The 23,049-nt window shown below is 42.6% G+C and overlaps 1 protein-coding gene and 1 long non-coding RNA gene across 2 annotated transcripts in view; one reads left to right on the forward strand and one right to left on the reverse strand.

Moving 5' to 3' along the window:
- LOC142074995 (unconventional myosin-Vb-like) overlaps nucleotides 1–17,856 on the forward strand; it is a 116,011-nt gene extending 98,155 nt beyond the window's left edge. Inside the window, exons 30-40 of the mRNA XM_075135989.1 lie at nucleotides 3,575–3,652; nucleotides 6,263–6,461; nucleotides 7,314–7,407; nucleotides 8,608–8,751; nucleotides 9,877–10,028; nucleotides 10,369–10,458; nucleotides 12,477–12,627; nucleotides 13,791–14,076; nucleotides 15,271–15,445; nucleotides 16,410–16,490; nucleotides 17,276–17,856. Coding sequence (XP_074992090.1) covers nucleotides 3,575–3,652; nucleotides 6,263–6,461; nucleotides 7,314–7,407; nucleotides 8,608–8,751; nucleotides 9,877–10,028; nucleotides 10,369–10,458; nucleotides 12,477–12,627; nucleotides 13,791–14,076; nucleotides 15,271–15,445; nucleotides 16,410–16,490; nucleotides 17,276–17,428 — 1,603 coding nt within the window. The 3' untranslated portion in view covers nucleotides 17,429–17,856. The remainder of the gene's footprint in view (nucleotides 1–3,574; nucleotides 3,653–6,262; nucleotides 6,462–7,313; nucleotides 7,408–8,607; nucleotides 8,752–9,876; nucleotides 10,029–10,368; nucleotides 10,459–12,476; nucleotides 12,628–13,790; nucleotides 14,077–15,270; nucleotides 15,446–16,409; nucleotides 16,491–17,275) is intronic.
- A 525-nt stretch (nucleotides 17,857–18,381) lies between these two features.
- Nucleotides 18,382–22,984, reverse strand: LOC142075107 (uncharacterized). Its single transcript, XR_012670780.1, has 3 exons — nucleotides 19,025–22,984; nucleotides 18,759–18,907; nucleotides 18,382–18,456 (listed from the first exon to the last, which is right to left on the reverse strand). It is a non-coding gene; the product is annotated as an uncharacterized LOC142075107 (long non-coding RNA).
- Between the last annotated feature and the right edge of the window lie 65 nt (nucleotides 22,985–23,049).

Below are 23,049 nucleotides of genomic sequence, written 5' to 3' on the forward strand. Positions count from 1 at the left end.
TAAAGGGAAAAGCATCAAGTTAGTTTCCAGCTAATTTTCTGCTTCAGTAACTGAATGTAAACCTAAGTAGGCTCTTTGTTCCCTGTTAAGTTCTTGGGATCTTTCTTTCAAGCCTGTTTGACCTTGGTGGAAACGTAGAGCCAACAAAAGACTAGGTGATGATATTAGAGATAATAACCTGGCAGTTCAAAGCAGATCAGACTTAGGCTTTGAAATTAACTTCTGTGATAACTTCCAAGTGATTTCTGTAGAGTACATGGCTTTTTTTTTCTTTTTTTTTTTTTTTTTTTGCTGCTGGGTAAGTCCCACCTCCAGCTGCAGTGCGAAGTGAAGGGCTGACGCTGGCTTCATGTGGAGGATGCTTTTGCGGCTGGAAGAGGCCATCACATGGAAAGGGTTCATATCTCTGCTTACCACTCTCCAATGTGTCTCTTATCACTGCTTCCCACTCTGTCGTACATCTAATCTGTGATGTGCATTAGTTTTCCATTTAATTAAAAAAAAAAAAAAGCAGATATCTCTGAAAATGAAATGCCCCTTCTTTATTAAGAGATGATAATTATCTGAAGACGCTAAAATTAACATCTCTGGGGTTTGGTATATGTGCACCTCCTTTAAGCTATTTGGAGGAGGGGAGGGAGGTGTTTGGGCAGGAATTTCTCTCCCTTTCATGACAGCGGTTTGCCCCTGCAGGTCACCAGCTGCTCCTCCAGACCCATATCTCCAAGATAAGCATAAAGGAGAAATGAGGTTTTGTGAATCATGTCCTTTCATCTCATTTCAGACTTGTTTGAGAGAAGGATTTACCTAGCACTTTAGGAAATTATTTTAGAATCACAGAACGGTTTGGGTTGGAAGGGACCTTTAAAGCTCATCTAGTCCAACCCCCCTGCCTTGGGCAGGGACATCTTCAACTAGATCAGGTTGCTCAGAGCCCCGTCCAACCTGGCCTTGAATGTTTCCAGGCATGGGGCATCTACCACCTCTCTGGGCAACCTGTGCCAGGGTTTCACCACCCTCATTGTAAACAATTTCTTCCTTCTGTCTAGTCTGAATCTCCCCTCTTTTAGTTTAAAACCATTCCCCCTTGTCCTGTCGCAACAGGCCCTACTAAAAAGTCTGTCCCCATCTTTCTTCTAAGCTCCCCTTTAAGTACTGAAAGGCCGCAATAAGGTCTCCCCGGAGCCTTCTCTTCTCCAGGCTGAACAACCCCGACTCTCTCAGCCTTTCCTCATAGCAGAGGTGTTCCATCACCTTGATCATTTTTGATCCCTCCTCTGGACCCTCTCCAACAGGTCCATGTCTCTCCTGTGCTGAGGACCCCCGAGCTGGACATAGCACTGCAGGTGGGGTCTCATCAGAGCAGAAGGGTAGAATCACCTCCCTAGACCTGCTGGCCGTGCTTTAAGTATTTTGGCACATACTAATTAATCTAATTAGTTAGAAAGGACCCCTATTGACTTTTAATGTCTTGGTTAATATGAACTTCTGGGAGAAGGGAAGCTCAGAGATTTCTGAGCCAGTGCCGTGTTGATGCACTTGGGCTGAATGCTTATTTCCCAGGGCAGTTTTATCTTAGTATAATGGCACCCCCTTGAGCTGCTTTCCTCATTTACCACAATGCATATGATTAAGAAAGGAAGGAAAGCTTTTTTTCAAAGGAGGTTATCCAGGAAAATGTCTATCTTAAAAATGCTGCTCATCGTGTGAGATCTCCCAGGTTACTGACACGTAATAGATAGTGAGGACCCTTCCTGCTTTTTTCCTTGGTTTTCAGTGCTGAAGTACATGTTCTGTTAAGATTCTCTGAACCAAAAAAAAGACCTTACTAACAAATTGACCCATATCAGACCAATAAACCTCCCTGTATCTGTCAGCCTACAGACCCTTTTGGAAGCCTGCTACATATGGGTAAAAAAATAAGGTTTTAATCTAAATTCATACATATGGCTTTAACAGATGAATTTTCCAAATGTTAATGTCTGAAATGTTTGCTACTTTTGAGAAACGCCATGCTGGTACACCAAGATGGAAAGGACGTACAAGCTGTCTGCAGCGGTGAGACATCTCTTGAGTCCTTTCGTGGTAGTGCTGCAACACCACAGTTCTCACTGCTTTCCTTGTGTGAATATTTGTGCTTTTCCACTTAAATATGCAGAGCTTTCCTTGCTGGGGAATGCCTGCTACTCCTCTTTTCATAATAGGAGATGCATACAGGCTTGGTTCTTTTTTCTCTGAAAGTTTAATGATATATTAGGTGATATTTTTTGTTGGTTTTTTTTTTTTAAATTATTATTTCCAAAAAGAAAAACTGTTTTCTAACTCTCATCAAAGCCAAGTAAAATTTCGCTGTAGCAAGTGTTCCTGGTCAGGTTGACCAGCTTACATCACTCATTTGTAATGTGTTCAACACCTCATTAAAGAAGACAAATGAGTTTCCTGCCTTTTATAACTCAAAAGAAAACAAATCAACTGTTAAAAGGAAACTTCTAGTATTAAAGTGAGATGAGACTTTTCTGGGCATTTTTCTGCCTGAATGGATACAGAGGAGATTTGATCTCATATGGGTGTAAGGAAACAAACATCCAGGGGGTGTTTGGACCGAAGGTTGCTCTGAGAAAAGGCTGATGTTGTTTGACGTGGTGATGGAGGAGATCCTCAACTGAAGTAGAAGGAAGAGATTTTATTTTAGACCAGTGGCAGTTGCTGCAGAAGGAAGGAAATGAAGAAACTTGTCTTAAAAATGTCTTGTTAGTGAGATGAGCTAGAGTGCAGAAGGTCTGGAAGAGGAGTGAGCTGTTCCAAGCTATCAGTATGCAATAAACAGTGAGGTAGGGTTATGTTTGTGCTGTGGGTTGGAAGTGCACATGGGCTGTTCCAGCTCAAAAGTAGTTAATTTTTGGGGCAGGGGAAACAGGGAAGCCTGTTGGGAGCTGCTAAGGACCACTCTGTGCTTTTCATTTTACACCAGCTGTGTTCGGACAGCTCTTCCTTACCCCTCGTGCTGACTTCTGCTCTCTCATTTATCCCTCATGGTCCTTGTCTCTCCTCCCTGGTTTTTAAGCATAAGGTTTTAACGGGGGTTTGAGCTAGCTGGTGTGGCCTGGGCTTGCCAGCTTTTCCTTACAATCGTATGGGAAACCATTTAGCTGTACAGAAATGAAAACTCCGGCTCTGACCTCCAGGAGTTGAGCTTTTTGGTAAAAACAGTAACATCTCAGGAATGACGATAACCTGCCAGGAGGTTGGACGGGGTGATCTGCGATGATTCCTTCCAACTTGAATGATTTTGGGTTCCCGTGTTGGCTGCGGTGGGTCGGAGAGGAAAGGGCTTCACGAGGACACGTTTCACAGCTGGGGAGGTAGGAGAAGCTCCACTAGTCAGGAGTGTCATAGGAGGCACGACCAGGGCATGGTTCTCCTTCACCATGGTGGGAAAGGAAATACAATGTAATGAAAGTGTGCTTTAAAAAAATAAAATTAATAAGGGTTCTGCACCTTTTCCCATTCTATTGCAATTGACCTTTTGTCTTTCTCTGTCCTCTTGTTTCCTTTTTCTGTCCTTTATTTCTAGCAAGACTGAGGACTGGGGGTATCTCAATGAAGATGGAGAGCTCGGCTTGGCTTATCAAGGTTTAAAGCAAGTTGCCAGGTCAAACACTTTCTGTTCTCCCCACCGCTTCCTCTCCCCCTTTCGCTTGCCCTTTTGTTTCTTCCTCTTTCTCTGCTGTTGTCCTGTTGTCCTCTATAGGACCTGTTGTCCTCTCTGGGAGCAGCTGGAGGGTGGGATATCCAAACTGGAGGGATCGAGACCCTCCCCTAATTTTCAGAGGAGTCGTTGCAATTCTAATTGGGCATTGCTGATGGTGGCTGTTGTCACTAATGCCTGAGCTGTGATTCAGTAAGAATTATGTTACATTAATGGGAAATTGTGTGATAAAGGTGTTGGGAAGCTGTAATTTCCAGGAAGCTCAAAAAAACCATTTTAGATGTTTTTTCCTGAATTTGTACTAAGATATAGCACCTCCCCTAAAGCATTTTCTCCCAATCCTTGATGTGTCAGAAGTGGAGTCCGTGTACTTGTATTGCGATGCCGTCTGCTTTGCATGCTCCCAGGGGTTGTGCACTTCCATCCATGCATTGCCTATAGGTATAAGGAGGAAGGTGAGTGGTGGACACACAGTGCCATCCTTCCACAGCTCTCCCCATGTCCTGGACTGGTGGGCAAATGTCTCAGCGGGACACACCAGGGCAGTACCTGCAACCTCCATACCTCCTGGGGATGCTGGTGATTCTGTGATGATCTCTCATCTCCAAGCTAACGAATGTTTAGAAACACAAATGGAGATTAAAGCAAGGCAGAAGGACTCCTGGATTCTTCTCCTGGTTCAACCTGGTGCTTGGAAGAGCTGATTATTAAATGTTAATTGGTCTCTGCTCTCCTGCAGGGTGGTTATGAGGCTCCAATATATATGTTTTTTATAAAATACATGAAATGAGCTGATGAAGGGCACTATAGAGAGGAAAAGTTAAAATAATCTTTTGCATAAAGTAGTCTTAAAGCGGTCACATCTAGCGGGATCAGAGTAAAACCAGACAATAACAGGAAAAATACCAGGGATGATTCATTTGTTTTTCAAAGCAGTGTAGGAACCCACGTTTGTAGAAGGAGCATGTTTTTCTGAGGGCGGCTCATGGTTAATCTGAACCCACGTGAAGAAATAAGATGAAAATTAAGTGCTTAATACTTACTTCATGGTGGGCCTGTATTTTCCAAGCCTATTAAGAATATAACTCCTGACAACATGATTCCGAGGCTGCGTGTGTTATTGCCCATGTTTCTATAGTTGGAAAATATCTTTTTCTATCTTTTGCTGGAAAATGGGAGTACAGATTGGGTTGTTTAGATCTTCTAAAAACAACAACAACAAAAAACCAAACTGGAGAATGATTAATGCTTTTCAGGCAGAAATCTTCCATAGAAAGCATGTGTTCTTTTATGCAATCCTTAAAAAACAAAACAAAACAAAAAACCCCACCAAAACAACAAAAAAAACCCCCATGCTTAATTGTTCCTGCAGGGAAGCAGTTCACAGGCGTGAATCTCCATTAATTTCCCAGTGGACCCGAAAGAGTTGTAGCTTTTTCCCCACTGGCACAGCTCCGTGTCTGTGCATGTCCTGGGTAAATGCTGAGCTATCAACACCAGAGTCTTCCTCACCTTTGGGGATTGCCGTTTGCATCCGATGCCAGAAGAGACGAAGACCCTGAGCCGGGTGTGCGGCTGTCCGTAGCTCTGCCCAGGAGAACACATCCATGAGCAAGGACATGGGCTTGGGTAACCCCGTGGGTCGTTCTCCTCTTTGCCACCATCGCCCTGTGTAGTCTGGGACCAATACTTTGCAGTTTCTGGCTAGACGCCCCTTCCTCAGAGTCCTTATACCTTCTGGAGTCACTTATTTCGGTCGTCTTGAAAGAGCTGGTGGATGAACGAGGAGATTTCCATCTAGCAGAGGGTAGGCAATACCCTTAAAAATCAATTACCGTGTCACTCGCTAGGTTTGTCAGCATCCCCATCAGCACGGGTGTGTACAGGGGCGATGAATCATTCTTCCACTGGATTAACGAAGGCATTCTGGTTTAGCAAATGGCTGCATAATGCTTTAACTAAATGCCTTAGTAACCTTTTAGCTCAGCTTTTTGCCCCCGGGGTTGTCCTTGGGCACAGGCTCAGGGCAGGGCTGGAAGGAGACCTGGTGTAGGGGAAAGAGGGGCAGGAGAGGGTGGCAGGACAAATTATTGGAGGAAAAAGTCGCGTACCCACTTAAACGTGGGAGAAGGTCTGGTTTTGGTGACTTCAAGCTGAGCTTTTGGAAAACCCGCAGGTGTTGATTTGCACTGCTTTCTTGCCATGCATTTCCTTTTTGCTAATAGGAAGACTAAAGGAATCCAAATTTGTGATACAGTTGCAGAAAAAAGGGAGCTCTTGGATTCCCCCCCCCCCCCGCCCCTTTCTTTTATTTAAAGAAACCCCAAACTTCTGATCTTATGGCTCTAATTTCAAGAATGTTTAATCTGCAGTATAACAGATAACAGACTAATGTGGCACTACTAGCTGTAGCACCCCTTTGTGTGTGTCAGTTTTATAGGGATGTTGACAAGGAACATCTCCCAAGTTGGCTGACTTTGAAGGATCTAAACTCAAACAGGTTACTGCCACGAGGCTAAGATCATAGGCTGATCGGTGTGGTTCTTTTCTCAGGTTACTGGAAGCACAGCTCCAGGATCAGAGAAGGGAGCATGAGGAGGAGGTAGAAGCTCTGAAAAACGAGGTGGATGCAATGAAAGAAGAGATGGAGAAACAGCAGCAGGCTTTCCTGCAGACCCTGCAGCTGTCTCCGGAGGCTCAGGTGGAGTTTGGACTTCAGCAAGAAATTACACGTCTCACCAATGAAAATCTGGTAAGAGGCTGTACTGAAAACACAGCCTAAGGAAGAGGGAAAAAAAAGACAGCTTGAGAGAAAGGAGATAGGAAATGTGAAGGTGAAGAGAAGGCACTGGGGTGTCTTCTACTCCTCCTAAACTCTGCAAGATCCTTCAACATCTCCCACTGGTGCATTTGGGAGCATTAGTACTTGGCCTTGAACTGTTGTTCATTGGCTGTATGACTCTTGTGACTTCCTAGATACTTTATTTTTTAATTTTTTTTTTTTTTTAAGCCTGCCTACTTTGTGGCACTGCCTACCGAACGAGATCGCTGAAGTCGCTGGGGATCCCTATACTCTGTAATTATGCACAAAGATAACACAATCCTTTCTTTTTACTTGCATTTATTGGGAGTGTGGAGGGCAGTTGCCACTCTGAAAAGCTGGCCTGGCTGATAATAAATTTTTCCTTTCTCACCTCCTGTATCTGTGTTGCGAGGTCTGGAGTGAACACTGGCCCCTCCTCAGTTGAGGTGAGGGCTGCTTGCCTTTCTCAACAACTCCAGTATCTAAATAGCGTTGGAACTGCTTAAATATGATTAACAACCAAGAGTAAAAATGCTTTGGGTGGCGTGTTCTGAGTATTGCCTGCTGTAGACTACTTCTAGAAGCAGGCGCACAACATCCACAGTCATGGCGGTGTAGGTAAGGGTCTCTCTGAGCGACCCAGAAATAACACAGTGGTTCTTCTACCAAGATGCTCACACTGTGCGGTAGTGGTGCAGGCTGTGAGCTTCTGGCCAAGTGACTTCAGCCTCAAACTCACCCCAAATGAGTTGTTCTTGGGTTTGGTTTTTTTTTTAACCCAATGCATCTTCTGTTTTTCAGGATCTTAAAGAATTGCTAGAGAAGTTGGAAAAGAATGAAAAGAAGCTGAAGAAGCAGCTGAAGATTTACATGAAGAAGGTCCAAGATTTTGAAGGTGACTTGGCTGTTGGTAGACATTGGGGTGGGGGAACAGCACTCTGGTTTCACTCCTTTAGCCGGCCTCGAAGAGCTGCAGGTTTTTCTCTTTTTCTTTCTATTAAAGTAAGATTTTGCTCATTCTGGCACACTGAACTAGCCCTGAGCTCATCGTTGCGTCACAGCAGGGAACCGAAAGTCCAAATGAAGCTCCTGGGTCATGCTTCGGCTGCCTTTGAGCAAGTACAGTTGCGCTGCTGTAGCTTATTAATGTGGTTGAACGTGGTAAACTTGGAAGAAGGTCCACGAAGTGATAGAGGGCGAGTGCTTGCTGGAGGTGTTGGTCTGACGTGTGACGTGCCAGGGTTCGGAGGGCATTTAAGAAACCTTTTTGCTTTTGTTGCTGTCAATGCTGTGACTCAAACAGAGATATAGAGAGACCAGCGGCTAGCAGGCAACTGCTCTGTTCTAGCAATTTTGAAGGGAATTAAAACCATGTAGGATTAAAATATGTATGTATATTCTGCTTGATCAGAAAAAACACCTCAAATGTGACATCTGTGTTATATAGAAGGAGCTTCCCATTCTCTGGAGATGCCGTGATTAATCACATAACCTTGTTCTCATGAGCTAATTTCTGAAAAGTAGGCATTAAGTGAAATTAAGCTGAATAACTGGAAGGTTTCCACGGCTAGCACAGCTGGTCTCCGTCAGTGTAATCTGCATGCAGCAGGCTGCTCTTTGCTGCAGTACTTGCATGGCGGTCTCTTCTGTTTTATTAAACTTTTGTGGAAGCACAATGCTCAACGGTGTGCCACCGGGGTTCTTCAGCTTTATAGCCAGCCAGAAGATGTGATGCTTAGGTATTTTTCCATTGCCTGGCTATTTTTTTCCCCTGTGTGAAAATAATACACTAAAAAGCTTCCCGTGGGGTTACTACCTCTTCTAGCCTGTGGTTCCTTGGGAAAAAAAAAAAAGATGACTTCATCTTTTCCTCTTTAGGTCTAACTTTTTCACTCTGTTTCATTCAGAGTCAGAACTACTGCTGACTGGTAATTCAAGACCTGGTTCTTTATATTTTTATAAGTCTGTCAAAACTGATGACATATTGAAACTTAGTATATAATTCTTTGACCTGGTGTCTCCTCTAAAGCCAACAGAGGACATGAATAGTTCTCGATCACCAGATACCACCTTTCTCGCTCTTTTCTCTTCACAGCATCCCAAACCATGGTACCGGCGGAGAGGAGGCGGCACGAGCGTAACATGCAAGTTGCTGTCCAGAGAAAGGAGAAAGATTTTCAGGGCATGTTGGAATATTATAAAGAGGATGAGCCACTCCTCATCCGAAACCTCATTACAGGTGAGGAACTTGCTCTGCTCTTGTGCCTGGCTGCTTCTTCTCTTGCCTGGAAGAGTTTGTAGACTTGGGATCTCAGGACAGATAAATAGATCTTCTCAAATTAATCCCTCCTGGGGCTGCACGTTTATGGTGACAGCAGTTTTGGTAGGTAAAGCAGCGCAGCACTAAGAAGATAGACCAGCATGGATATAGTTCTTTAGGGTGAGCAAAAAATGGAAAATGCAGAAAGGAGGCTGCAGTTTTTAGAGCAGGCAGTAGCTTGCTGAGCTTGATACGATGTGGTGATAGATGGGGAGGGGATAGCAAGGGATAGACCCTAGGGATTTTGCACAGTAATGGAACAAAGGTAGTTTGATTTATGAGGTAATAACAGATAACAGATAATAAACTTGTGAGCTCTCTTACGCTGGAAGGTCTGATCAGAATTGCTGCCAGCATCCCCTTATTCAATGCTGTTAGAGAAGTCATGCTTCCCTGGCTAAGTGTTAGTATTTACTATCACTCTCTTAAGCCCAGAGCCCAGTGGGAATCTAAAAAGAGCAGTACTAGCCCATTGCTGTGGTCTTTGAAGTTCCCCTAATCAGACAGGCTCTTCCTTTAGAGGCTGCAGATTCCTGCAGCTACCATTAGGATTCAGTGTATTGAGGGAGAGAGTGATTTACTGAGTTGTGAATTCAGAGGGGGGGTTTATAACCTGCAGGAGGTATTCCTGAAAGCTTCAGGGAGCTTTTCTAAGGTTATTCGTGTGCTGCTTGAGTAGGCTTTTACATGGAAAAGAAGATCTAGTGCCACCTGTGCACATCTGTGCATCCCTAAAGGATAATGTCATAGTGTCACAAACTTCAGTGCAGATTGTGCTACCCTCTCAAGCCCTGCTGCTTTGGCTTTTCTGCTTTGGCTGGCTCCAGCAGGTCCGTCTGTCCTGCAGTTGGACCTCTGGTTCTGTGTCCACGCTGCAGAGAGGGATGCAAGTTGCCAAAATCTCAGCTTTCCCCAGGGCTGGGGGAAGAGGGATTTGCCTGGGTATGTCTCCAGCTGTGGTGTTCCCTGTTTCACCTGGCAGTTGGTGAATTTTAAGAGCATTTTTTTAAAAAAAAAAAAAAAAAATCAAACCAAACCTTCTAGATCTCAAGCCCCAGGCAGTGTCTGCTACTGTTCCCTGCCTTCCCGCCTACATCCTCTACATGTGCATCAGACACGCGGATTACATCAACGATGACCAGAAAGTGCACTCCTTGCTCACCTCCACCATCAACGGCATTAAGAAAGTGCTGAAGGTAGGTGTCCATTTTCTCTTGCCCTGGGGTTGAGATGGTGTAAGATGGTTATAACCACGTCAAAGTGTGTGATATTCAGCACTCGTAGTGATTTTCAACCTAATCACTCTTATAGCTTCCCTTTTTAGAAAAACAAGGAGAATTATGATCTTAGCAATAAAATCGTTTGCATTTACAGATTAAAAAAAAAATGTTTGCAGGGAACAAATGACTAATACTGCCCATCTGCAGAGAGAGAGCATCCTGATCTAGGTGGGGAAACTCTAAATCACTTTGTCTTGCTATGCCAGCTTCCCCCACCAAAGGAGGGGTCTGACATGCTTTCATTTTGCTCCTCCAGAAACACAACGATGATTTTCAGATGACGTCGTTTTGGCTGGCGAATACTTGTCGCCTCCTGCACTGTTTAAAGCAGTACAGCGGAGATGCGGTAAGAAACTTGGCGCTGATCTTGAGCATGTTGGCATTCCTCCAGGAAGGGTCTTCAGGTCTCCGGGGTCTGGTGGCTTCCCTCTCGCTACGACACGGGGTCATCTCTGACGTTCCTCCTTTGTTTATCTGGATATAATGTGAGGCAGCTCCAATAGAGGTTCATGAGGCATTGCACCGAGACGAGACATTTGAGAGCTGAAACCAGGACCCTTACAACGTAACACACAACATTGTCTGACTAATACCCAGAATCTTTTTAATTTCATAGCTAACCATGCACTTTGATTTGTCTGAACAGGGGATGTGCTTCTGGTAGGCTGTTTTGAAGGCTGTTCCCCTGTTTTAGTAGGTCCTGCAGCTTTTCATTAACTATCATTTTTAGAGAGGGGAAAACTTCTAAATCTTGCAATTTTTTTCTGAACATTTCTGCTGATTTTTTCTTTCCTTGTTCTGTTCAACTAGTTCAAAATAACCACGCTTTGAGAGTAAAAATGCATGATCATAATGTAAGATTTAGAAAGGAAATTCTCTCATTTCTTGCCACTTCAGTAATATTTCATAAGTTGAAATAAGTTTTATTATAGCTGATTCCTTCCGACAAAAATCAGATCATCACAGTGCTCTTAGTACATTACATGCTGCCATCCTTATAGCCATATGTTCTGGGTATTAAAATTTCAACAGAGCCAAATTATGTTGTTTCTTATTTAGTCTTGATTTGTGTTAGATATATTAGGCAATCAAGCTTTAAGAATAAATAAAAAAATTTTCATGGAATCAAATTAACTATTCAGGTCTTTCACAAACCAATGACTGGTGTGTAAAACCTCAGTGTTGGACTTCCAAGATCTAAATTAAAAGAAAAATAATTTAGATAATACTTACTAATAGTTATGCTCCTATTTGCCCTCTTCTGCTCGGATAACAACATTACATTTAAAGAAAATCCTCCCCAGAAAACCAGCAGGGTAAAAAAAAAAACCCCAAACTGAGATTTCACATTCTTTGCCATGATTTACTGTGTTAAATGAACCAGCTATTTGCAAATTCAGTTGATAATTTGGCTCAAAAAACAGAGTGGAAAAATCATTCTGAGCAGTTTCCAAAATACTGTTATCTTTACTTTGAAATCCAACCTATTTTTAAGAAAACCGGTTTAAAAGAAAAACCCAAATTAAATGCAATCTTGCAGTGCAAAGAGCACGACGCTTTTTCATTAGTCAGGAAAAATGAGAAATTCTGAAGTCAACTCAAATTGTACTTGTTGTATTTTTACATTTTGCTAGTCAGCAAACAACAAAAAAAGTTGCATAGTTCTCATTTTGACACCAAATTGGTAAGACTGTATGAACAGGCAATTAAAACGTCTGTGTTAATTACAAAATTAAGTTAGATCACATTTGCTTCTGCCAGCGAAACTGGCATTAATGTCTGAGCCCAGAACTCAGGGGCTTATAGCATCCATTTGCAGGATCAGAGATCAGCTGCTGCTTCAGCAAAAGGCAGGGAATAAATTCAGTTACTTGGAGAGATTTCTGAACTTCAGATCAGTTTAAAACATTGTCAGAGCATATAGCATGTCGTTGTCATAATTTTTTTCCCATTTTCTAATATCTTAACCTCAAAATATTTGGTTTCTCATAAATAATTGCAACTCACAGGGATAAACAAATAACTAAAAAAAGTTTCTTGGGGACTGAAATGTCATTTTCTAGTTCATATATAGCAATTAATACAAATGTTACTCCTTGCTAATGCTAAAATGGAAAACTTAGTGCTTAATGATGCTTTTCTTCATAAAGCAACCCCCTAGTAATAATTCATGAACAAATGGCTGAGTAAATCAAAGGTGATTTATGAGTCTTGATCTTTTCTATAAGAGAGTAAAAATGTACTTTGGTACCATATCTGGATATATTGTACTCTAAGTGGTTTGCTTTTTTTAATACAGTGATTTTACAAGATTATAAATAGGTGGAATAATGAAACCAGGTGTTTTAATCTCCTCCTGTTCAGGGTTTCATGACACAAAACACGCCTAAGCAGAACGAGCACTGTCTGAGGAACTTTGACCTGACCGAGTACCGCCAGGTGCTGAGCCACCTCTCCATCCAGATCTACCAGCAGCTCATTAGGATAGCGGAGGGCATACTCCAGCCCATGATTGGTAAGTTCACGGCACGTTAGCTTTTAGGAAGGTATTTTTTTGCTGTCATTTTCTACTCTGAGTGTTTTCTAGACCTTTGTATGGTGCTAGCATGACTTCTCCCCAAAGGAAAAGCCTGCAGTTGGTAGAGAGGCATATGTTGCAAAAATAAGTCTTGGTTTGGAGCAGGTCCTCGTGTTAGCAGTGACCTGGAGTTAGGGAGGGAGACCTTGGATGAGTTTTCATTTTCCCCCGTGATAGAAACTAATAGGGATGAGGTTTTTTTCCCCCGTGATACAAGATACCTCCTTCCTTTCTGTTGGGGAGGTAGTGACAGAGGGAGGTGGTGCTGGTGGGTCCGTAGGAACAGCGTTCCCCTCCAGACCAGGTTCATGGTTAAGCTTTTTATGGGTGGAAATGTGCATTATGAGGGAGGAGAGAATTGGGAAGAGGAAAAAGAGACTAATAAAGACCTTGTTTTGCAAGGGTGAGTCAGTATGAGAAGAGTTACCTCCTCAGCTAAATCTGTCCTCCTCCTTGCTAAGCTAATTGAGGGGCTGTTCTCAGTGATTTATATTTTCTAGCTGCTGGTGTTTTCCCTCAGCTCCCAGCCTGGACTCCTCTGTATCTGGGACTCTTTCCCTTTACCCTCCAAATGTCATTGCACAAATTCTGGCTGTATCCGATGGCATCACCTCCTACCATCGCTGCATGTACCTCCTGCTCCTTGCAGAAGGTTGTCCTGTTCCTTTATCAGTTACTCAGGCTGTAAGAATTTTATTACTTTTAATCTACTTTCATTTCTCCCAATCCTTTGAGCCAATCACTCACTTTAACTGTAGAATTCAAGGCTCTGTGGTGGGTATAGAGGGAGAATTGATTACAGCTCGAAGGAGAGGTGTTCCCAGTTTCTGCAGCATGGTAAGTGATTTCTGTGTAGTAACACTGAGTGAAAAAAAAGTGTGATCTTACAGATATTCTATATGCATCAACTATTGCATATTATCACAATAAACTAGCAGTTCATGGATCTGTCCTCCTTTTCAGACTTCCCAACATCCATCGCATTGCATCGCTTTAACACTGCTGCATGTTTATGACCACTCATGAAGGAGCGTTTCTTACCACTAATGACTAATAGGTGGATGCAGGCTTTTTTGGCTCATTTTCCCCCCCTTTTTCAGTGTCTGCGGTGTTGGAAAATGAGAGTATCCAAGGGCTTTCTGGTGTCAAACCGATGGGCTACAGGAATCGCTCCTCCAGCATGGCAGATGGTGACAGCTCCTACAGCTTAGACGCAATCATTCGCCAGCTGAACGCGTTCCACAGCATCGTGTGTGACCAGGGTCTGGACCCAGAGATCGTGCAACAGGTCTTCAAGCAGCTCTTCTACATGATCAACGCGGTCGCCCTGAACAACCTCTTGCTGAGGAAGGATGTCTGCTCGTGGAGCACGGGCATGCAGCTAAGGTGGGACACAGGCTTGGGGCGCGGATGTACCTGCTTAAGGAAGTTTTGTTAATTTTATAAGCTTTTATGGAAATTTAATCTATTTGTGGAAATAGGAAAATAGGAATAAATTTACGGAAAATAGGAAAATAAAATGCAGCGGTGTAAGTAAGGGGAGAAACTGTTTGGATTCAGCAGGCGTCCGATGCAGTGGCAGTTAAAACTAAGCCTGTAATGCCTGTGCGATGCAGTTTGCTGTGCCACTTGTGAATTAAATGCGTGTTACAGTAATCATCTCTGGGGTGGGCTTTCCCGGGCCTTTCCTCACCCAGCCTGAGCGAAGGGAAGGCGGCACAGCTGAAAGACTACACCAGGTGATGTAGGATGGATTACATATTGGGATGGAGAAGTCTCCATGATTCCCTCCTGCTGCCACGTCTGCTGGTTTTAACGTAACAAGTGTTGTAGCGTCAAAGGCTCCGATTCTGCAGGTGGATCTTGAAGACAAGCCCCTGTTGCTGTGTGAAGTGCCTCTGGCCTCTCGTGAGCTGCAGGCAAGCGGCGGCACGGACGTCTGCTGGGCTGGGATCAGGGGCCCGCGTGTCCTATTGCTGTCTTAGCATAGTGTTGTAATAAGGATTGAAATTTGAAATGGCAGCTAGTGCAAACCTGCCAGAAAGGGGTCATGAATGTTTATCAGCCCTGGCATAAATCGATGAACTTACTTGTCGGTGTAAATGATTTAAACCTTCCTTTTGCTACCCTCTTCCCTTCCCGTGGTGGATCCTTTGCGTGTTCCCCTTGAGCCTGGGAGTGGGCCCAGGCAAAGGCATTTTTTGTGTAGATATTTTCAAAGGTACTTGGGTACCTTGCAGGATTTTGTTAGCATTTAAAAGCTTGTTAAAAGCTTAATTTTAATTGACTGTTGAAACTTTGAACTTATCTGAATGCCATAGAAAAGCACGTTCCTTGTGCTGTTCAGCTGTTAACATGGTTCATCTATTTCTAAGGTACATGGACAATAAATTTTGCTTTGAGTTGTTGAGCATTAGGCTTTGTTCTGGTTTTCTCTTGCCATGTGTATCACAAATACGCATCACAGAAAGCCACATATACCAGCACTGCAACATACTTCAAGTCTCATAGAGGATTTTTGAGATGCTACGTCTTATCTCTTAGCTCTCAGCTCATGTCTTATCTTGGCTGCTTACCCAGGTTTAACATAAGCCAGCTGGAGGAATGGCTGCGTGGGAAGAATCTGCAGCAGAGTGGAGCGGCACAAACTTTGGAGCCCTTGATTCAGGCGGCACAGCTTCTGCAGCTGAAAAAGAAAACCTCGGAAGATGCCGAGGCCATCTGCTCCTTGTGCACGTCGCTCACGACGCAGCAGGTAGGGAGCAGGGCAGAGATTTACACCAGAGGGTACTGATAATTAAAGGAGTGGGAAGGGGTGGTCTCCCGGTGCCAGCTCTTCACTGCCCAGACTCAGCATGCCATTCACGCGGTGGGGACAACTTGTCCTTTTCAGGACTGACGTTTGGTATTGACCCGTCAGAGGTGGTCGTTGCGGCGGCTCCTCTCTTACAGTGCTGCTGATGGCGCTGGAGCTCCAGCAGAGATGTTCAAAGATGAAACCCAGCCCTGAGGAGTTCATGGTATAAGTCGTCTGACTTATACGGGATTTTAAACCCACCTGTTGTCTTTTGCCAGGGTCTAACCTGGCGAGGTCTGCAGGATGCCCAGCAAGGACTCGTATTTGGGGCGGGTTGTTGAGAACTCTCCAGCTAGGCTCGCTGGATCTGACCTTAAACTTTGAGACTCCACTCCAGGAGGATATAAACTCACATTCTTTGCTGCTGGATTGCGTGGCCGTAATTTGAAAATGTCAGAGCAAGGGAGAAGTGAGAGGTGTGAGCTGATCTCCAGTGATTCTTGGGGATCCTTTCTCCTGTATCTCTATCTCCCTGTCTATAACGTGTTCTTGAGGGGTGGTAAGGGAGGAGCAGGAGTGAGGTAGCATGAGAAGTGTTGTAGAGGTGACATCAGAAGTACTGGGAAGTGGTCACCCATGTCACCATGTGCCAGCCAAGTGGAGTCCCTGTATAAATCTGATGTTCAAGTCTATTCCCAATTTACAGATGTTGCCATAAGTGACTTTGACAGGTCTATAGGTGCTTACCATACCTTACAGCAGACAAAGGAACACCAGGATGATACTTGTGCTACTTCTGCTTCTCAGTAGTGTCATAGGAGACTTGTTATGGCCCTATCAAGACAAAATGTTAGTAGCGCTTTGCATTCTGGAAAAGTTTGGCTTCTCCTGACTGTCTGTAATCCTATTTTGTTTTCAACAGATTGTAAAGATACTTAATCTCTACACTCCTGTGAATGAGTTTGAAGAACGTGTGACAGTAGCTTTCATACGAGACATACAGGTAAATTAAAGGGCTGTAAAGTACAGGAGATGGTACTAATGACATCTGTACTAAATCATTACTAACTCAGGCATTTTGTAATAGGCGTGCTGCTGCACGTTGTCCTGAATTTAGTGCTCTGCGTGTGCACGCTTACTTGCAACATACAGCTGCAGGGATAACCAGGCTGTTAATCACAAAGAGCAATAAGCACCTAAGTTCCCAGCTCAGTTAATGCAACACTCTTTAATAGCAACACAACTCAGAAGTAAGCTTGCAGGAGTCAGCGAAGCATCGGTGGAATGGAGTTACTTCTGAGATACACGGCAGTGTCGTGGTTTAACCATGACAAATTGGTAACTAAGGGAAAAATAAATAAAAGAAAACCAAACTTCTTTTAATGCTTGCAAGAAGGAGGCAGGAAATGGAAACAGAAACGTGTTCAGCCACTCCTAGAATATATCTCCATCGCTGAGCGGCTGAATCAAAAGTGGTCTGCTGGTATCATGCAGTGCTGCTTTTGCTGTGCAAGAGGGTCATGTTGTTTCCAAGTCTTGCGTCTTGCTTCGTGGTCATGTAGAAAACATAGCCAGGTTCTTCTGCAGCAGTGGTTCCTACAGTCTGTGTAGAAGTTCTTGTAAATATTTGCTCAGAGGAAGGCTGCTGCAATAGAGAACAAAATAATTCTTGCTCTTTTTTGCAGTATCTCTAAAATTGTGTACAGTCTGAAACCTTTGTTAAACATGACAAATGCAAAGAAAAGGCCATAACTGATACTAAATGTTTTTTTCCCCCACACCTCATAGACGCACTTGCAAGAGCGAAATGACCCTCCGCAGCTGCTGTTAGACTTCAAGCACATGTTCCCAGTTTTGTTTCCGTTCAACCCATCCTCCATAACCATGGACTCGATTCATCTCCCTGCTTCTCTCAACTTGGAATTTCTTAATAAAGTCTGAAGAAAATGTAATTAAGCCCACCTCTCCTACCCAGAGACCTCCAGCGAAGAAAGAAAAATCACGAAAGGAAATTAAGGAGCTCTTTAAATATGGACCAAACAGGTTTATGGAAGAACCAATACACAGTAATAAATGGATGCTAAACTGTACAGTAAAAAGAGACTGATCTGTATGTGATTTTTTTGGTAATTTGCAGCTCAGAATAAGGATACTTGAAATGTAGATTTATTTTTTACTGCTTGATTTTTATGTTGACGTAGTTCAAAGCCCATAATCATCTCCAAAAGCCACTAACAAAGAAGAATGGTGAGTGGGAGACAACTTACTTTGATCTTCATAGGTGTCTATGAAGAAATGACAGTTAAATCAAAAACAAAATCTGAGACACTTATGCTGCCTTGAAGGACGTGTAATTTGTCTAATAGCTAGGTGGGTTTGTATGTATTAATAACGGGACATGCAATTCTGCCTCTTGTTCTTGCTAGTAACTGTCATGATAGTGAGTTCAGAAAGTAAATTGCAGAAGATGCAATACATATTTATCACGCCGGTTAAGGTAACGGCTGCTTGTTTCCACTGACGTGGAATTTGTCACAAATTCTATGTTTGAAAAATGCTGTTGCTCCTCCTAACTACATCCAGTGCATCTGCTTCATGGGAATTCAAATAAATTGGCAGTTTGGACTTTCTTCCATTACCAAATTTACATTAGTGACTTGCAAAGGTTTTGTCCTAGTGAAATAATCTCGAGACAAGGGACTGCCTGAGGCCTCCCGCTTCTAGTATAGATGAGCATCATCCTGATCCCTACTGGTGGCTTTCCCTGTGCTTTTAAAAGTCAAAAACTTCTGTGCAGTGGCTGTCGAGGTTCTTGGGCCTCTCCCATGGCCTGTATCAGAATCTCATGCATAGATAAGACATGCTAAGGCAACCCAGTTTAATATTGGGTCCCCAGCCCTACTTATGTTCAGTGGGTTAGTCCTAGCCATAGCAGTCCATGGAAAAATTCTATTCAGTTCAATAGCCACCTGAAATTTTACCAGTTATGCAAATACAGGGCTTAGATAAATGAAGAATACTTTAAAAAAAAAAAGTTTTAAAACAAAAGGGAATGGATAAGCAATGAAACGTTTCAACACAAAAAAATGTAAGACAGTGTTAGTAATGTAAGCCATTTCTTTAAGAGTGAACACGAACTGTCTACAACCTCAAATGAATAATTGCAATCAATTCAAATTCTGTTAGGATTTTTTTTTACCTAACTTATAAATTAAAACAAACCAAGCCTCTGACCTCACCAGGTAGACGTTGAAAGGGGCCAGCTACTTACAAAAGCAGTCATTGATTTTTCTCAGCCGCTCTCCTTGCTGAGGAAGGGAAAAGGCAGGTTCCCGAGACCGAGTGATGCTGTGCCACGATCCTGGTGGTGATCAGTCTGCAGAACTGTTCCGAGTGGCGATGCTGCTGCGGTAGCTCAGCCTGCCAAAGTGCGGCGAGGATGTTTGGCAGCAGTGAAAGCCCCGCTCATCCCAGCACTGTGAGCATTTTGGCCTTTCCGCTTCCGTAATGGTCTTGTCTAAGTAGATCTTAACTTACCAGCTTTTGTGGTTGCGGTTCCTGAAGTCTCAGAAATTCCACGATGATCAAGAGCTTTCAAAAAAAACCCTCTCTGCATCTGACTACTTCTAGTTGGTGTAAATCATATCCAAACAGCAAATTTATGATCAGGTACCCTGTCTGCTCAGAGGATTAAAATAGAATGTGAAGTCTCTTAAAGATACACTAAATCCCATCATGCTGCAGTCACCTTATTAGATAAGGAGTATGTTTTGATTTAAACATCATGTATATAATCTATGTATATACAAACTGTAATAGTCCTGTATGTACTATATATGTATATTGCTATCCAAAAGCACATTTTTAAAGAAAAAGTTGAGTGCTGTGAAGAATTATATTGGTCTATGCCAGTGGGTAGATACCTTGTTTTCAAATGGACTATGGTTCACTACGGCTGTTACCAGTGAAGGACAGACTTAAGGCCATTCCCTAGGGAGAAGTTATCTTTTCCTCTAACCATCACCCAACTAATTATAGAAGAAAATTTATTGCCTGTATAGTACCAGCACTACCTCCAAACTACAGTCCTTGAGCATTTGCATCTACTGCGTATATTCAGTAGTGCCTTCATCTCCCTTTCATATACAGTAAGGATAACGCCACCATTTTGCTGCCTGTGCCCAGCAAGCTCACGCTCTTCTGTCACTTGCTCATCTACAATATTTTTATTTATTGTACCTACCTCTTTCCACATTTTGCAAATGAATGTTTTTGCAGTGCTCTGAATTTAATTTTTTTAATTGTATCTTATCCCTTTTTTCTGCACTATAGTAGTCATCACAGTTTAGAAAATAAAAAATAATTCAAAGCAGAATTCAGTCTGTAAGGCAGTTTTAACAAAGAGCTATTTCTCAGAATTTGTCTTAGGCCAGCAGTTTCCTCTCAGGCTCTTCAGGTCTCTACCTCTCTCTGATGTAAATTATTCAGAGTACAATTCCTAACAGATTGATTAAACCAATGTTTATCGTTCAGACGAAATGACAGGTTGGTGCAGAATCCTCTTCCGTCAAAGGTTTTGTTGCTGATCACAATTACAAGATGTGGTTAATGGTCTTTCACTGGCATTTTCAGGATCGTAATTTACATGTACAACAAAGAGACTTTCTTTAAAATATCTTTGTACATGTAGATGGGAACTGGGACTTAATGTCTTGAGCTGTGATAATGTAGTTTATCCATTAAAATCCATCTGGAAGAGAACTCTATGAAATACCTTTAATATGTTATCTTTTCTGTTAGCAATTTTTTAAATTTGTTTTTAAATGTTAATTTTCTTAAATTGCTATGCTCAAGCATGCCTTTCTTTCCTCAGATTGGCACTTATTTCTTTAAAAAGCAAATTTAACACAAAGCATGGCTTTGAGAAAGCTGGCTGTTTTCCAGATCTGTCTTTATTTTTAAATATTGGTTATTAAGTTGAACATTTTTCCCACTGTGTGCCTTTAGCTGTTACTAAGGTAACTGACTTCTCAACTGCTGTTTCTCTGAAACAAGCGTTAAAATGTGGGAATATTTTTATTGTTCTGTCATAAAAAGTTTTCTGTGGATTTATAAGTCTGCTTATAAAATCTCACTCTGAGGTCTGCAAAAACACTTTGAAGTTCCTAGGAAAGAAAACAATACTGACCCATACTGATTTTTGCATGTATAATTTATCTCAGAAAAGCACTATTGGGAATAAAAAAAAAAAAACAAAACTTAAAAATGAAACCCCCAAAAAACCAAACCACACAAACCACCACGACTGTGAAACCACCACTTCAAACGTGAGTTCAGGCATGTGCTGTCTGACCTACAAAAAGCATCCAGAACAACGTACACACTTCATTTTCACCAAAAAACTTGTTTTGATTTTTTTTTCTTCTTTTTTCTTTTATTGGCATTTTGTAGCTGAGGTTACTTATCAAAAGCTGGTAAAGCTGTTGTAGTAGTTGACTGTAGAAAAGAACGTTAGACCTTAAGACTGAATTTATTCAATCCTACATCATAAACATTTTTTGCTCGTACACCTTAATCCACTGTGTCTAAAAGGACTTCTCATATGAGTGAAGCAGTAACAAAATGTGGGCGTGTTGCAGAGTTTAAGCATACCTAGTGGCTACCTTTCCTGATACTGTAACTTAAACGCTGAAATCGCAACACTACCTAAAGTCTTTGCAAGGTATGAGCCTGCATTTGTGTGATTCGCAAAAGATACAAGTGACAAAGATGCACTTGAAACAACAGGTTGTTTTCCTCAATTTTCAACAGTAAAGGAACAAAACTGTATTTAATGGAAAAATTAGCATTTTGCTATTGCATATAAATATAACCTAATTAAAATGAACTAAATTGATTTTTTTTTTTCCTCCTGAAACAAGTTCTAGTAATGTAGATGTTAAGTAAAACAATCTGGAGGACATATTCCCCAACGAGTATACAATTTATATAAAAATATAAATGCCAGAGGACAAAAACTTTCAAGTTAAGTTGAAATTAGGAAAAAAAAAATCAAATTATCAAAAAATGTGCTACTACAGTGCAATGTCTATTTTGTTTGGTTGGTTGGGGGGGGGGGGGGGGGGGGGAGGTGAAGTCTCATTACCTTAACAGGCAGAAAGTATAGCTGCTCTTGAAGTTGAATGATATACAGGAGTGAATACTGTAGATGAAATACTACTGCTTATAAAATATTTTTCCATTTTGAACAAATCTGTAAACTACACCTTTGTTTATAGGAAATTGCTTGTAATAGTCACTGTAATATTCAGCTGTGGATAAAAAAATTTGTGAAATAAACACTTTTGAAGAAATTGTGACTTTTGGTCAAGAATGGGAATGTAAAAAATACACCTTTCAATATTTGCTTCTATATATTGGAAATATTTCTATTTAAAAATTACAACGTACTTTATGAACACAAATTAACAGTCTTTTACTTAAGACTTTGAAAGCTTTAGAAATTATAACTTAATTTCAGAGGTGCTTAAATATTGTGAGCTAATTAGAAACCAATTGAGCTTGGAATCTTAAGGCTTTGAATGCCTTTGCAAATGAATGGAGATGCAGTGCTAGCCCCTGTGCCTGTGGTTAGATGAGATAAGGTAAGTCAATGGCAGAGAGAGCAAATACAGTAAAATCCTCTACTTTTATTAAAGACAAAGTTTTGTGTGGCTGTACATTTGCTCTTCTCTAGATTCATGAAATCATTGGAGTTTGTAGGGAAAGCAGTTGAAAGATTTTTTTTGAATCAAGAATGGGATTGTTCACAGGAAAACATTTTTTTCTTCTAGAAAATTTATAATTTGCTAATTATAAAGATGCAACTTAAATTGCATCAATGAAGACATTTGGCAATTTTTATTTGTCCACGATATATTTTTACTGATCCTCCCATCTTCTGCCTGACGGTCTGAATAGTTCCACTAAAGATCTTATGCACATAAATCATACCTCAGCATGCATTTTCAACCACCAGAACTTTGAAAGGTGGTTTTTATGGACCCCCTGCGCACAGGGGACGTCTCCATGCAGCTCCAGAAAGGATAAAGCCTGGAAATAAGGGCAGCGCTGGGCGGGCTCTGGACTGCGGAGCAGCTCAGGGCTACAAACCTCCATTAAAAGCCCAGACGAGGGGTGACTTCGCCCCGTGAGGGAGGGCAGCTGCCCTCAGGGCTCCCGCGGCCGCCCCTGTCCGCCGCCCGCGGGTCTCAGGTACCTTCCCCAGCACAAGTTTCCTCACCGGTCCCGCGGAACTCGGCTTGCGCAGTGGCTACTCATCACGGACCGCGGCGGGGCGGCCACGGGCCGGGCCGGGCCGGGCGGGACGGAGCAGGCCCGGTCCGCCCGCCGCCGCTCGGGGCCTGCCTCCGCCGCGGCCGCCGTTGCCGGGGCAACGCCGCGCGGTCCGCGCAGCCCTCTCGCCGTTTCCTCCGCCGCCGATTCGCCAAAGCCCGCGCCGCCCTTTCCAGGCGCGGGGCGAGGGACGTGGACGGCGAGGAGGGAGAAATCAAATCCAGTAG

The sequence above is a fragment of the Calonectris borealis genome, chromosome W, assembly GCF_964195595.1.
Source record: "Calonectris borealis chromosome W, bCalBor7.hap1.2, whole genome shotgun sequence".
Classification (NCBI taxonomy): domain Eukaryota; kingdom Metazoa; phylum Chordata; class Aves; order Procellariiformes; family Procellariidae; genus Calonectris; species Calonectris borealis.